Source organism: Jaculus jaculus, chromosome 23, assembly GCF_020740685.1.
Source record: "Jaculus jaculus isolate mJacJac1 chromosome 23, mJacJac1.mat.Y.cur, whole genome shotgun sequence".
In the NCBI taxonomy this organism is placed as follows: Eukaryota; Metazoa; Chordata; class Mammalia; order Rodentia; family Dipodidae; genus Jaculus; species Jaculus jaculus.
Window position 1 is genome coordinate 3,544,566 of NC_059124.1, and position 17,026 is coordinate 3,561,591.

At 43.1% G+C, this 17,026-nt stretch overlaps 1 protein-coding gene across 1 annotated transcript in view; it reads right to left on the bottom strand.

The window, feature by feature from the left end:
- Positions 1-17,026, bottom strand: part of LOC101601711 (vomeronasal type-2 receptor 116-like) — a 91,653-nt gene that overhangs the window by 42,528 nt on the left and 32,099 nt on the right. The window contains exons 8-9 of the mRNA XM_045139640.1: positions 16,847-16,939; positions 13,585-14,142 (exon numbers count right to left, since the gene is read on the bottom strand). Coding sequence (XP_044995575.1) covers positions 13,585-14,142; positions 16,847-16,939 — 651 coding nt within the window. The remainder of the gene's footprint in view (positions 1-13,584; positions 14,143-16,846; positions 16,940-17,026) is intronic.

The window sequence follows — 17,026 nt, forward strand, 5'->3', positions numbered from 1 at the left end:
CTCGGGAGGCAGAGGTAGGAGGATCGCCATGAGTTCGAGGCCACCCTGAGACTACAGAGTTAATTCCAGGTCAGCCTGGACCAGAGTGAGACCCTACCTTGAAAAACCAAAAAATAAATAAATAAATAAATAAAATAAAAATAAATACATAAATAAAACATTTTAAAAAAAAGTTGTGGTACATCTACACAATGAAGTTCTATTCAGCAGTAAAGAATAATGAAATTATGAAATTTGCAGGGAAATGGATGGATCTGGAAAGGATTACACTAAGTGAGATAACCCAGGCCCAGAAAGCCAAATGTCACATGTTCTGTCAAATGTGGATCCTAGCTACAAATGTTTAGACTTGTTTGTGAGCTGGAACCAAAAATTGGTAGCAGAGGCCAGTAAGGTGGGAAAAGGCCATAAGGAGAAGGAAGGACTTTTGGGGATAATATTTTATATATGTAAGTAGAAGAACAGATTACCAGGAGTGGAGTGGCTGAAGTGAGGCCAGGGGAAGATATTGAGTAAGAAAGGAGTTGGGGGAGGGTTATTCAAAATTCAAGATATTCTGAGCTGGGTGTGTTGGCACACATCTTTAATCCCAGCACTCTGGAGGCAGAGGTAGGAGGATTTCTATGAGTTCGAGGCCACCCAGAGACTACCTAGTGAATTCCAGGTCAACCTGGGCTAGAGTGAGACCCTACCTCAAAAAAAAAAAAGTCAAGATATTCTGAATAAGACATATGAAAGCCTACTTCGTTTGGATAATGGCATATCCAGAAGATATAGACTGCTACTGGAAAAGTTTCATTGCCCGGGATGGGATACCTACCAGTTAGGTTTTGGTCAGGAGGTCCCAGTTGCCTCCAAAACATTATAGGCTATTGCTAAAGCCCTTGGTTTTCCATGAGTAACAGATGGTAAGACCCTATTGCTGAAGACTTCACATGCATGAGCGGCAAGGTCACTGAAAAGTCAAGCTGGTTCTGAGCTGAAAACCTCCTCCATGTAGACCAGCCAACGGAAAGCGTGAAAAATCTGCACTGCATGCAGCCCAATTTGAGACAGAAGTCATGAGTGGTGAAAACAGCTGACAATGGAAGCCTCTAGTTTGGCCAGACAGGCCAAATGACCGAATGAGTGGTATATCTGCTCTGGGGAAAACCAACTGCTCTCCAAGGCGCTGTTTGGGCATGGAAAGGGCCTCCTCCTCCCCACCCGAAGGCATGGCCCTGTCCTGGGGCAGAAGGAGATGAGGCTGCACCCAGGGGAGCCAGAGTGCACTCTAAGACACTGGTCTGTGGATGCAGGCAGGGCCACCACTCCCTACAGGAATCCAGGCATCCAGCACAGTGCATGAAGCCACAAGCAAGCACCATGTGGGAGGAGAAGGAGGAAGAGGAGGAAGCATGTTACACCTTGGTAGCAAGCAGAATCTGGCAGAATCCTGTCGCTTGGCGCTCTGCGGACAAGCACATGCCGGTAGCTCTGTGCCCTGGAAAAGTCACCCAAAACTCCTTGCAGAGCCACCTGGCTTAAAGAGGCTTCAATTCCATAGATCCACAGAGAAGGAAAAGAAGCCCAGAGCAGGAGAGCTGGCACCAGATGGACCCCAGGCTGCAGGAGGCTCCAGAGCAGGGGCTCCCAGCACTGACCCACAGCAGCTGGAACGCTGTTGAGGCCCAGAGTCCCCAAAGCCTGCCAGCCTAGACGATCCTTTCCAACAGCGGGGTGCGGCCAACAGGCCTTAGCCTTCTTCCCCAAAGGCAGGAGCAGTGTGTCACAGGACAGGCAGTTGAGTCTGGGAAAGCCATTAGCTCCTGATCGGGCTCTGGCCCTGATTCATTCTCCAAACCGCCTTCCTTGAGGGCTCACTGGGGGCCAGCATCAAAAGGCAGCAGGGTCACCATCAAGAAAGTCGCCCCACTCTTGGCCAAGGCCATAAGAGATTACAAGAAGTTGTGCTGCAGATGAGCCAACTCAGGAAACAAGGGCAGTGCCAAAGGCATTGCCCAGGGAATAACACTGGGCTCTGCCCTCTGCTGTGCCTTTCCATTGCTGCCACTGGAATGGATCTCAAGTCCCTGCACGGGGGTAGGGGGCATGTACTGCGGCTCACCCTCTTCCTGCCCAAGAACAACGGGCTCTCTGGGCATTCCTAGGTGCGAAGGCCAGACATTTCCCCACCTAGGCACTGGATGGAAGCAAGTGATTCAGATGAATACACAGACACAGGGACAGTAGGAAGTCAAGGATTCCACTCTGAACCCCCCTCATATCCCTGAACACATGCCAATCACATAGAGCCCTCAAATTCACATCACCCTTTCTTTCTCCCCTGCTGCCCTGGCCACCCTACTTCCTGATGCTTGCAAACTGTGGCCACCAACACATCCAACCATATTCAATTTGCAGGAGATTTTTGAATACTATCTCTTAGTTTTTAATTGGAATAATATATCTAGCTGTCTATTTGCCCATTTGTTTGTTTGTTTGTTTATTTATTGGTCGCTGGAGCAAGGGTCTCACTATGGCCCAGGCTGCAATGGATCTCACTAGATTATGGGAACCTGTCAGGGAATTCACAAGGATCTTCCCAAGTGCCGGAATTAGAGGCAAGCTCCACCAAGCCCAACTGACTTCTGGGATCTTTCACATCTGCCTGCCCCCTGCCCCCACGTGCCTTCATGTGGTAGTTGCATGATGAATAGGACACTTTATACCCACAAATAGGAACGTTTTGATTCTACCAGGACACTGACTTCCATTGGATGTGCATGCCTCCCAGAATTACCTTGATAAATTCCTTTGTCTAATAACAAGGCACCTAGGGAAATGATAGGACAGGGAAGGGTGGGGTGAGGCTGAGCTCTTGGGGATCTATTACATTTTTCTGGCAGGTCCCTGAAAAATTTGAACCAACCAACCCACCAGAATAAAGAAAGAAAATGAATAAATACATAAGAAGTGCAGCAAAGAGAGAGGTTGGAAAAGAAGTAAGAGGTTGGAAAAAAAGTAGCTGGTTGAAGGAAGGGAAGGGGAACCGTCCTACATAGCCTCCCTAGGGGGTAAAGAAGCTGACGTTGTGATGACTGGAAAACATGGCTCTGCAAGAACCCCAGCCCTCAGATGAGTGACACGGAGCTGACAGAAAAGCACGTCCAGTGGCATGCAGCAGGTGAAGGAATTGTGGGTGTGTGGAGCAGGGCCTCCTTTCACCAAAGGTGCACATCCCCTGGGGCCTGGTCACACAAATGATGCCATGCACTGTGAGGAGACAAGGCTGGGCCTGTCACTAGAACCAACGTGAGGCCATTCACTGTGAGGATACATGGCCTGGGCTCTCTCACTAGAGCTACAGTGATAACATCCACTGTGAGGAGTCATGGCCTGGGGTCTCACTAGAACCATTATGATGCCACCCACTGTGAGGAGAAACAGCCTGGACCCTCAATGGTACCACTGTGATGTCATCCATTGTCAGGAGGCACATCTTGGGGTCTCACTAGAACCACTGTGATGCCATGTAACGTGAGGAGACAGGGCTGGGCCTGTCACTAGAACCACTGTTATGCCATCCACTGTGAGGAGACATGGCCTGCTCTTTCAGTAGAAACACTGTGATGGCATCCACTGTGAGAGACATGGCCTAGGCTGTCACTAGAACCAGTGTGATGCCATCCAATGTGAGAAGACACAGCCAGGGCTTGCAATAGAGCCACTGTGACACCATCCACTGTGAGTACACATGGCCTGCTCTCTCAGTAGAAACACTGTGATGCCATTCACTGTGAGGAGACATGGCCCGGGCTCTCACTAGAAACAATGTGTTGCAATGCACTGTGAAGATATCAAGCTGGGACTGTCACTAGAACCATTGTGATGCCATCCACTGTGAGGAGACACAGCCTGGAGTCGCAACACAGCCATTGTGATGTCATGCACTTTGTGGAGACATCACCTGGGTCATCACTAGATCCACTGACTTGCCATTCACTGTGAGGAGACACTGATTGGGCTCTCACTAATACCACTATGATGCAATTCACTGTGAGGAGACAGGATCTAGTCTCTCACTGGAAACAATGTGATGTCATCCACTGTGAGGAGACATCGCCTCACTCTCACTGGACCCACAGTGATGCCATCAACTTTGAAGAAATACAGCCCGGGCTCTCACTGAAACCACTGTGATATCTTCCCCTGTGAGGAGACATGACCTAGGTCCTCATTAGAACCACTGTCATCCCATTCACTATGAGGAGATATGGACTGAGCTCTCATCAGAACACTGATGCAATGCACTGTAAGGAGACGGGACTGAGCCTGTCAGTAGAACCACTGTGATGCCATCCACTGTGAGGAGACATGGCCTTGGTTCTAAGTAGAACCACTGTGATGCCTTCCACTTTGAGGAGGTACAAGCCAGGCACCCAAGGCAACCAATGTGATGTCAACCACTGTGAGAAGACACAGCCTAGGCTCTCAGAACCACTATGATGCTACACACTGTTAGGAGACATGGCCTCGGCTCTTACTAGAACCACTGTAATGCTATCCTCCATGTCCAAAAGGATAGTTAGTCATTTTTTCAGTCAACGTTGTGTTGCTGGTAGAAAACAGCATACTAAGAGCAGCTTGTGGGAGAAAAGTGTGTTTTGGCTTACAGACATAAGGGGTAGGTAAATGATGACAGGAAAGAACAATGACATGAGCAGACACTGAACATCACCCGCTGGCCAACATAAGGTGGACAACAGCGACAGGGGAGTGTGTCAAACACTGGTAAGGGGAAGCTGGCTATGACACTCATAAGCCCGCCCCAAATAATACACTGCCTCCAGGAGGCTTCAATCCCCAACCTGTCACCAGCTAGGGACCTAAAATTCAGAATACATACGTTGGGCTGCAGAGATGGCTTAATGGTTAATGGACTTGCCTGAGAAGCCAAAGGACCCAGGTTTGATTCTTCAGGACCCCCATAGCCAGATGCACAAGGTGGTGATGCGTCTGGAGTTTGTTTTCAGTGGCTGGAGGCCCTGGCATACCCATATTTTCTCTCTCTCTCTCTCTGATTCTCTTCCTCCTACTCAATTAAATAAAAAAGCAGAGGCAAAACAATGCTCATAATGGCATGGATCCTGTAGACCTTTGGTACTGGATTGTTATTCATGATGTTCCTAGAAATGAAACAGATAAAATGTCTACTAAGTTCCTGCAGAAAATGTCAAGAGCAAATGAACAAAAGGCCACTTTGAATTATAACAAAAGAGAATGAAGGCCTCCTAACTAGTTTCCAGATTTGAGGCCAGTTTACAGATCCGAGTCAGTTTACAGATCCTGAGCCCCTAGATTGAAGGGGAGGCCAAGTCCTCTCAAGGAAGGACCCTCCCACAATCCTCAAAAGAGTCAATATTAAGCTTATTCCTACCCTTCCTCAGACAGACCTGTGGCCTTTTGCTAGGGTAACTGTACACTGGGCAAAAGGAAATAATCAGAACTTTGGGGACTTACTGTATACTGGCTCTGAATTGACATTGATTCCAGGAGACCCCAAGCAGTACTGTGGCTCTCCAATTAAAGTAGGAGCTTATGGAGGTCAGATGATCAATGGAGATTTAGCAAATGTTTGACTGGCAGTGGCAGTATGTCACCAAACTCACCCTGTGGTTATTTCCCCAGTCCCAGAATGCATAATTAGGATAGATATACTGAGGAGTTGGCAGAACCACCACATTGGTTCCCTAACTACTGGAGAGAGAGCTATTATGGTGGAAAAGGCCAAATGGAAGCTACTGGAGCTCCTTCCACCAGGGAAAATAGTAAACCAGAAACAGCATCAAATCCCTGAAGGGATTTCAGAAATTAATACCACTATAAAGGACTTGAATAATGCAGGGGTGGTGGTTCCCACCACATCTCCCTTTAACTCTCCTACTTGGCCAGTTCAGAAGACAGACGGATCCTGGAGAATAACAGTGGATTATTGGAAACTTAATCAGGTGGTGACTCTAATTGCTGCTGCTGTACCAGACTTTTTTTTTTTTTTTTTTTGAGGTAGGGTCTCACTCTAGCCCAGGCTGACCTGGAATTCCCTATGTAGACTTACAGTAGCCTTGAACTCATGGCAATCCTCCTATCTCTGCCTCCCAAGTGCTGGGATTAAAGGCATGTGCCACCACACCCACCCTTAGATGTGGTTTCTTTTTTAAAAGAAATACATGTTGTATTCATATATTTAAGAGGGAGAAAGTGGTAGATATTATATATAATTGATAGATTATAAAAATATATAGATAGATGATAGATAGATGTTCATGAGCCTCCAGCCCCTGCAAATGAACTCCAGATGAATGCACCTCCTTGTGCATCTGCTTTATGTGGGTCCTGGAGAATTGAACCTGAGTCCTTTGACTTTGAAGGCAAAAGCCTTAACTGCTAAGCCATCTTCTCCACCCACAGATGTGGTTTCTTTACTTGAGCAGATTGACACATCTCCTGGCACCTGGTATGCAGCTATTGATCTTGCAAATGGTGTCTTCTCCATACTTGTCCATAAAGACCACCAAAAGCAATTTGCCTTCAGCTGGCAAGGTCAGCAGTTCACCTTTACTGTTTTACCACAAGGGTACATTAACTCTCCAGCCCGGTGTCAAAGCTTAGTTTGCAGGGATCTTGATTACCTGTCCCTTCCACAGGTGTCACATTGGTCCATTATATCGATGATGTTATGCTTATTAGATCAAATGAATAGGAGGTGGCAACACCTCTGGAGTTGCTGGTACATCATATGCACATGAGGGGATGGGAAATAAATCCATCCAAAATTCAAGGACCTTTCACTTCAGTGAAATTTCTAAGAGTTCTGTGATGTGGGTCATGCAGGGATATTCCTTCTAAGATGAAGGATAAATTGTTGCATCTGGCCCCTCTTACCAATAGGAAAGAAGCACAATGTTTAGTGGGCCGATTTGAATTTTGGAGATAGCACATTTCTCATTTGGGTGTCTTACTCTATCCCAAATACCAAGTAATTCAGAAAGCTTCTAGTATTCAGTGAGACCCAGAACAATAAAAAGCTCTTCAACAGGTCCAGGCTGCTCTGCTCCTTGAGCCATATGATTCAACAGGTCCAATGACATGTACTTAAGGTGTGAGTGGCAGATAGGGATGCTGTTTGGAGCTTTGGCAGGCCCCCATAGGTGAATCACAGAAGAGGCCCTTGAGATTCTTGAGTAAGACCATCATCTTCAGACAATTATTCTCCCTTTTAGAGATAGCTCTTGGCTCTCTATTGAGCCTTAGTAGAGACTGAACGCTTGACAAGGGGCGATCAACTTACTATGTGACCTGTGCTGCCCATTATGAGCTGGTGTTATCTGACCCATGAGGCCATAAAGTTGGACGTGCACAGCAGCAGTCCATCATTAAGAGGAAGTGGCATATCTGTGATTTGGGTGGAGCAGACCCTGAAGGCACAAGTTACACGAGGAAGTTGTCCAAATGCCTATGGTTGCTACTCCTTTTGCAATGCCTTCTGTCCCCATGCATGCATCTATGGCATCATGTTGTGTTCCCTATGATCAACTGACTAAAGAGGAGAAGAGTAAGACATGGTTTACAGCTGATTTGGCATATTATGTGGGCACTTCCCAGAAGTGGACAGCTGCAGCCTTACAACCCCTTTCTGTGACAACTCTGAAGGACTGTGATGAAGGGAAATTGTCACAATGGGCAGAACTCTGGGCAATGCACATAGCTGTGCATTTTGCTTGGAAGGAAAAACTGGCCAGATGTGCAGTTATATGCTGACTCATGGGCTGCTTCTCTACAATGGTGATACTTAAGAGTGTGTCTGGAGTGCAGGAGATCCTTCAGGTCATCTCTTGGTGTGACCATGCCCTGTTATCAAAGCCAATGGACAACTACAAAAATCCAATCAAGACAGTGTGATAAATGGCCCAGATCCTTCAGGAATGAAGGTATGGGTTGCTCCCCCAGGTAAAGAACCAAGACCTGCTGAGGTGAGGCACTTTCTGAAGATGGAGGAAACAGAATGGGTAGTAGAAGACAGTTACATATACCAGCTAAGGCCACATGACCAGCTACAAAAATGAGGACTGTAATTCCCATGAGTATTTCTGTCCTGCCTTGTTAAGAGTGTTAGTACATATCTGCACCAATATTAAGACGCTTTTGTTCTTCCTTTATTTCTGTACTACAGAATTAATACTGATTAAGATGATATTGCTAGTTAACTGTTGTTGAATTTAGATTTGACCTATTATATTAGAGGCTAAGCAATCCTCAAAGAGCCTTGATTTGTGTTGGGGGAAGATTGTGCACTACCAATTGTATGAGGGAATAGGCATATCATGGTAGAAAGAATTATGAGATTGTTACTGTCTGCATTTGGAAATTAAGTATGATGTAAGGAGATATGGTTTGCTGTCAAGTGGACAAGGAGTGAACTTATCATGGTTACGTTTGGGCCAACTTGATCTGTTCAGGAATCCACAGACATTCCTCATAAATGGGTCTTTGAGGTGCTTCCAGGAAGAATTAACTAAAGAAAGAATCCTTTCCCTGTGGTGAGACTTCCCCCAGAGTAGGCTACCCCCCTCAGAAGGCAACTTTACCTAAGGAAGCTCTGGGAAGGAAAGTATCCCCTCCTCCCACCTGGCTGCTGGTGCTACTTGCTGCTTTGCAGTGTGGGCTGAAGGGCAGCAGGTGTCTAGGAAGCCTCCAGGCCTTTGGTGCCAGATTGGAACTGCTGAGGCATTCAGCTTCATAGACTGAGCTACCAGGTTCCTTGACTCTCATGCCTGCAACCTGCTACTGTTGGACTGCGATAAGCTAATCCAATAAATTCCCTTTAAATGCAATTCATTCTATTGGTTCTGTTCCTCTAGAGAACCCTCATACACCCATTGAGGCATCTCCCCAGCACCAAAAGCAATATTTTTTTCCTTAACACTGATGTTCTCCAACCTATTCTGTCTTACCCTCTGATCAGCCTCTTTACCAGCGGGGGCATGTCTAGATGGCCTGAAATGGCATTGCGTGGCCCCGGCTTCATCACTTCCCTCAAAGTGTGTTTTTCCAATCTCTTAGCAAATCTGAGCTGAGACATTATTTTTTTGACACCTACATTTTAACACAAGTTATGGTTCTATAACTAATATATATGGCAGGAAGGATGTTTACTCTACTCTGAAATATTTATAGCCTAGAGTGCCTGCTTCCTTTACTGTGAAGTCATTTTTATAGAGAGGTGTGTGGAATAGTGAGACAGACCAGGGTGTCTTGAGAGGCTACACATGGACAGAAAGTACTTTCAGACTGACTGGGGCTGATTTTTCCTGTGGCCACTGAGGAGCAATAACAGCTATTGTCCAGGACAACTCCCCAGCTCAGACCTCTTAAGTTATCTCAGGGATCTGGCTTAGTGCTGGTGATAAAAATTGACCTAATCATTGTCTGGGGGACAGATGGGGCTTTCCATGCATGTGTCTGGAAAAACAACAGTGCGGAGAGCATTGGACCTGTCTGGATTCTTTGGACCATTCCTGAGAGATGTGTCTAAGAATCCTCAATTTATAATGGGAAAACTGAGGTTGAAAGTGGGAAAGAAGTGCTTAAGAACACGTGGTCAATAAGTAGAAAAATGTATTGCAGACTGGAGAGAAGGCTTAGCAGTTAAGGCACTTCCCTGCAAAGCCAAAGGACCGAGGTTCAAATACCCAGTACCCACATGAGCCAGATGCATAAGGTGGTACATGTATCTGGAGTTCATTTGCAGCAGCTGGAGGCCCTGCTGCACCCATTCTCTTTCTCTCTCTAATAAATAAATATTAATATTTTTAAATAAAAAACCTATTGGAGGTTTCTTTCTTTCTTTCTTTTGTTTTTTGTTTTGAGATAGAATCTTTTGCCCGGGCTCATCTGGAACTCACTCTGTACTCCCATTCTGGCCTCAAACTCACAGTGATCATTCCATCTCTGCACTGTGAATGCTGTGATTTTAAGTGTTCCCCATTATGCCTGTCTGGAGTTTAATTTATTAAATTAACTTGAGAGAGAAGAGACAGAGAGAGATACAGAGACAGTGCATGAAAATAAGTCTGCCAGGACTGCTTGACACTACAAACTTCAGATACATAAGCCACTTTGTGCATCTGGCTTTACGAGGCTACTGGGGAAATGAACCCAAGGTTTCAAGCTTTGCAAGCAAGTGCCTTTCACATGGAGCCATTTCTCCAGCCTCTTCCCTTTTTGAATAAGCCTAGGTAGTATGTGTGGATGTGTGCTGTGCTATGTATGAGATATATATACATGTGTGCAAGCCAGAGAATGACAGATGTCCTCTTCTAGCATTCATCTGCATACTTCCTTGAGACAGTCTTTCTCTGATCCAGTTTTCCTGAGCCCCAGCAATTTTCCCATCTCTGCTTCCTACAATACTGGGGTTACATACCTGTGTGGTCATGCTCAGTTGATAGGTCATAGGTAATTAGTATCAGAGCCTCAGGCCCACATGCTTACACAGCAACCTCTCTTTCACTTGGACCTATCTTGACAGACCCTGTTTGTTTCTGTAGTTTTGGGGGTTGAACCCAGGATTTTGTACGTTGTAGACTGGCATTCTACCACTGAGCCATGCCTTTAGCCCGGCACTGAGGGATTCTAGGAAGGTGTGATACCACTTATAGCTTAGTCAGGGTGGCAGGATATACCTAGACATAATTATAGTCAGCCCATTCCCAAGGGGAGGGTGCAAGTACATTCTAACAACATAAAGCACCCAATACCATGAAAATTGAGCCTATCTGAAAGCCTACAGTGTTTCAGGAGGACCCAGATGAGGCACTGGATAAGCCACCTTCTGCTGCAGGATATTTGACGGGGACATCTCCAGAGAGGGTCTGTTGGAACTTCAGGCTGCTCAAGTCCCTTATGAGATGGGTAAGCAAGGTCCCAGCTAGTAGCACTGTGAGCCCATCCTTACTCCGGGTCTGTTTCCCTGGCTTCTGAAGAAATAAAGTCCACCTGGTTCTTAAGGAGGAAAGATAACCACGGATCCAAGCATGGTGCCACAAACTTGTAATTTAGCACTTGTGATGCTGAGGCAGAAGGAACATGAACTTTAGCCAGCCTGAGCTACAGAGTGACTTTTACATCAACCTGCAATACATAGTAAGACCTTGTCTCAAAAAGACCTAAAATTGCTGCTTGAGAGATGTCTCAATGGATTAACATCACTTGCTGTTCAAGCATGAGAATGTAAATTGATTCTCAGCACCAACATAAAAAGCTGGTGTAGCCATATATGTCAGCAGCCTCAGCCCTGGGGGAGGCTGAGACAGCAGGATCTCGTGGCTTACCGTTTACTCAGTCTGAGTAGAATAAAGTGGACATTTCAGGTTCTGTGAGAGATTCTTTCTCAAAGAAATAAGGCAGACGAGAAACAGAGGAAAGTCAACATGCACCTCAGAATTCTACACAAGTGTCTACGGTCTTCATGTACCTGTATATACATGTATGCACCACAGTAAATCACACAAACACACCACACTACATACGCCAAAGAGTCAACCTCTCCAAACAACAAACAAGAAGAGGAGAAGGAAGAGGAACAGAGGAGAGAAGAGAAGGACAAGAAGAAAGACAAGAAGACAATGCTGTTATTTATTTGCAAGAGATCTCACTTGTATGAGTTCTCATATGTACAGTGATGTTTGACTTGCAGTGAAATTTTCCTTTGCATTCTGTACACTCACAGGGTTCCTAAGCAACAGTTTCCAATAGATAACCCTTTTACATTTATTATACCCATAAGACAACTCAACTGAAAGAGTTCCTAATGTACAGTGACTTGTGACTTGAAGAAAGCTTTGCTACATTAAACACATTCTTATGGGTTATCATCTGTATGGATTCTCTGGTGTATAGTTTAAGTTTGACTTCCAGAAGAAAGCTTTTTCACATTCATTACATTAATATGGCTTCGCAACTCTTGTGTTTTGTGATGGATAAGGTGTGACTTCCACAAGAGAGTTTTCACATATTTATTCATCTTCCCAACTGTGTAAATTCGCTGATGTATGGTGAGTGGTGACTTGGAGAAGAAAGCTTGCCAATATTCATTACATTCATATGGCTTCTCACTTATGAGAATTCTCTGAATAGTGAAGGGGCTAACTTCTGGCTGAAAGCCAATCCCCCTTTAATTACATTCCTATGATTTCTCACCCAAATGTGGTGTGGTATGATTTCCAGAAGAAAGATTTCTCACATCTATTGCATGTATGTTTTTGTACCTATGTAAAATTTCTGATGTGAAGTAACTTGAAAGCTCTCCTACACTCATTATATTCACAGTTTCTCACCTGTATGTCTTCATTGATGAATGAGTTGTAACTTACATCCATATTTCTGATGAGTGGTAAGTTGTGATTTACAAAAGACATTTGTCTCATTCATTACATTCTTATGGTTTCTCACCTGTATGTGTTCTCTGATGAATGATGAGGTGTGACTTCTGAGAGAAACCTTTCTTACATTCATTACATCCATATAGTTTCTCAACTGTATGTGTTCTCTGATGGATGGTGAGTTGTGACTTATGAGAGAAACTTTTCTCACATTCATTACATCCATATGGTTTCTCACCTGTATGTGTTCTCTGATGGTTGATGAGGTGTGTCTTCTGAGAGTAAGCTTTCTCACATTCATTACATTTGTAAGGTTTCTCACCTGTGTGAGTTTTCTGATGCACACTGAGTGTTGGCTTGTTCAAGAAAGCTTTCCCACATTCATTACATTCATATGGTTTCTCACCTGTATGTGTTCTCTGATGGATGGTGAGTTTTGACTTAGAAGTGAAACCTTTCTCACATTTAGTACATTTATATGGTTTCTCACCTGTATGTCTTCTCTGATGAATGGTGAGTTCTGACTTGCAAGAGAATCTTGACTCACATTCATTACATCCATATGGTTTCTCACCTGTATGTCTTCTCTGGTGCAAGATAAGGTGTGACTTACAAGAGAAACCTTTCTTACATTCATTACATCCATATGGTTTCTCACCTGTGTGTGTTCTCTGATGGATGGTGAGTTGTGACTTAGAAGTGAAACTTTTCTCACATTCATTACATCCATATGGTTTCTCACCTGTATGTATTCTCTGATGAATGGTGAGTTGTGACTTATGAGAGAAACTTTTCTCACATCCATTACATCCATATGGTTTCTCACCTGTATGTATTCTCTGATGAATGATGAGGTATGACTTCTGAGAGAAAGTTCTCTCACATTCATTGCATTTGCATGCTTTCTCACCTGTGTGAGTTTTCTGATGCACACTGAGTTTTGACTTGTGGAGGAAAGCTTTCCCACATTCATTACATGCATATGGTTTCTCACCTGTATGTGTTCTCTGATGAATAATGAGGTGTGACTTACAATAGAAAGCTCTCTCACATTTATTACATTTATATGGTTTCTCACCTGTATGTATTCTGTGATGAATGGCAAGGTATGACTTCTGAGAGAAACCTTTCCCACATTCAGTACATTCATATGGTTTCTTACCTGTATGAATTGTCTGATGTGCAGTGAGTTGTGACTTATAATCAATATGGGTTCTCTGATGAATGGTGAGTTGTGACTTCTGAAAGAAACTTTTCTCACATGTAATACATGCATATGGCTTCTCAACTGTGTGAGTTTTCTGATGCACACTTAGTTGGGACTTAGAGAAGAAATCATTTCCACATCCATTGCATTCATACAATTTGTCACCCAAATGAGTTCTCTGATGATTAGTGAGACCTGACTTCTTGGTATTCTCACTTTCATTACATTCAGGTGGCCTCTCACCTGTATGTGTTCTCTGACGAATGGTGAAATTTGTCTTCTTTAGAAAAGCATCCCCACAGCCATATGGCTTCCCAACTGTATGAGTTCTCTGGTGAAGAGTGAGTTGTGACTTCCAGAAGACAGATTTCTCACATCCATCACCTTCATATGGTTTCTCACATGTCTGAGCATTCTGATGAATGGGATGTAACTTGTGACAGACAAATTGCTGGAACTGTTTATATTCATGAGGCTTTGTATAGTAGATACTCACTTGAGGTTTTAGTTCTGCTATGGAAGGAAAAAAAAAGTTTATACAAAATAGGGCCTTGACTTACAAGTGCTTCCCAACATTTGGACACATACAATTTTGTAAGATGTCTCACAACAATTATATTAATACTATTTTACTCTTAGGTTTACTAAATTTAGTCTTGATACAGATGAATATCCCATACAAATTATACTTGGTGGTTTGTTCCTTGATATGAGAGATGTTTCAAACAATTAAGTGCAAACAAAATTATAGATTTCCTATATTCACTCAATTTACTGGAGGTCTCTTGATTGTGAAGTGTCTCCATGTGAGAATAACATTGACATCTGGGGTTCCTTTTTGGGGGGAGGGGTTGAGGTAGGGTTCTACTCTAGCCACCACTGATCTACAATTTATTCACATAGTCTCAAGGTTGCCTCAAATTCATTGTCATACTACTACCTGTACCTCCCAAGTGCTGGTATGAAAGGTGTGAGCCACTATACCTGGCTGGGGATACTTTTAATGTGACCTCAAGAGCAAGTGATCCAAATTTTCTGAAGACACTCATTCTACATTGGAAGAAATTTAATCTAATTTGAATTTAAGTTTCAGTGTGATAACATAGTGGCAAATGTTCTCTTTTTTTTTTTTGACATTGGAAATTGGGGGCAGAAAGTGGGCTGGAGAGTTGGTATAGTGGTTAAGGCCTTTGCCTGCAAAGCCAAAGGACCCAGGTTTGATTCCCTAGGACCGATATAAGCCAGATGCACAAGAGACACATGTGTCTGGAGTTCGTTTGCAGTGGCTAGAGGCCCTGGTGTGCCCATTGTTTCTCTGTCTCTTTATCTATCTCTCTCTGCTTGGAAATAAACTTTTTAAAAAAAAATTTTAAAAGAAAAACAAACTCCAGAAAAGACATCATGGGACAAAAGGCAAACAAACCACACTAAAATGTGAAAGCAAAATAAAAATAGTAAATAAAATATAGGTAAGAACACTCAAATTCAAACATAAAAGACATCATAATATGGAATAAAGAGAAAACAAACAATGTAGGAAAGTACTTGAAAAATACAAAAAAAAAAAAAAAAAAAATGGAGACTCCCTATAGCTATGTTCACTAATACTGGAAATTCAGAGTCTGGGAGGGATAATTAGGGTTTTAGCTGCAGCCTAATATAGTTACTCCAATTGTTAATGTATGATGGATGATGAGTGGACACATGAGAAACATCAATGACAGGGCTGCATTCATGTAAGAAATATGCTTGTATAAAAGTCACTCACTGGTGACCATCAATAACCTTTTAAGAAGACAGGACTATGAAAAATTTTGCTATAAATTTTTTTGCTATAAAAATTTTCGCTGTAAAGGCCCCACCATTCTTAGAGATACAGGCAAACATGCAATGCATCTTCCATGTGTGTCAGACAATGAAATACCAGAGAAAACCAGGACTTATGTAGCTACTTTTCAAGATTTGCTTATTCAACAAAGAAACAACCACATGATAAGTGAAAGAATGCAGAATGCAGCCACGTGGTCAACCTGGACTTACCAGTTGCACATGATAAATGTCTGGAGGCAAACCAACATGGTCAGTATAAGCTTAGTATTCTCTTTCTTTGTATTGATAAGCAATGTGGATGAATCTTCACCATTATGGGTACTGCCACCAAAACCTCCATATTTTGAGTTCCCTAAGGTTATCATTGTTCAGCTAAACCCGATTTTGTCAGATTTCACTATAGCATCTTGTGTCTGACACACAGAAACATTCCGTGTGTCTATGGCCTCTCAGGATTGTGGTTGTTTCTGGTTTCCTGGTTTGAAAAGTAGATGATGTCTTCCAGAACTCCAAGGTAGTTTGGCAAATTGATGAAACTTCTCTAAGGCAATTTACATGTTATAGATTGAGTCACAGTCAAACAGAACTACTCTTTGAATTTACCACTTGTCAGAGACAGATTTCTACTAATATCAAATATAATAAGATTTTGGCACAAGAGCTTTTAGTACTGCCACTCTGATCTTGCACTTGTGGCTTTGCATTGTATTTTCATCTGGGAGATGAGAATGGATAATTTCTTTTTCACTGAAGTGTCATTTAATTTTTTTTCCTTTAAGATGTCCCTATTCCTCTTTTTCAATCACTGGCACACTTCCTCTCTTTCAAATATGCAATGTTCCTTGTCAAGTTCAGTCTATTCATGGACATTGTAACATGGAGCAAACTTCTAGTCTCTTACTTTGGAATCTCTGATGCTCTCCTTTCTCATTTCTTTTAAATTCCAAAGGTGACTACAACAATTACTATGGTAAATATTAAGTTTACCGTCCTGATTTCAACTTTCTATCACCATTGTAAGCATGATCACCATAACTGAATTGTGCACTTAAATACATACTTTCCTTCCTTAAACTGTTTTTTGGAAGAATATTATCATAACAAGTTGAAAGCAGTAGCACTTAACACTAAACATGGACAAATGGAAATTCAGATGCAAAATCTAACACATAATATTTTCCAAGGAAAATCATAGAGGCAATGGTAGAAACAGGGATATGGATGGATATGGACAAAGTGCTTTGAAAACTACAGAAAACATATGTCTGATTCATAGTCACAGAAGTATTTAGGACTTGAATAGAAGTTGATAAAGAGAAGTTAGCACAATTATTCCCAATGAAGTCTTATCTCAGTGACCTTCTTTCCCCAGGTTGTATTCACTTGCCTGGATGCCTCTGAGCTGAGCTTTCTGGTACACTACATGGTGCATATCCTTGCTCTAACTTGAAGATCAACTCTGGTTTGCTCATACAGTGCCCTGCAAATGGGAAACAATGGACAAATTTTACAAATACATTAAATCAGGAGGACTCATGGAAGATGATGATTCCATTTCAGGAACTTT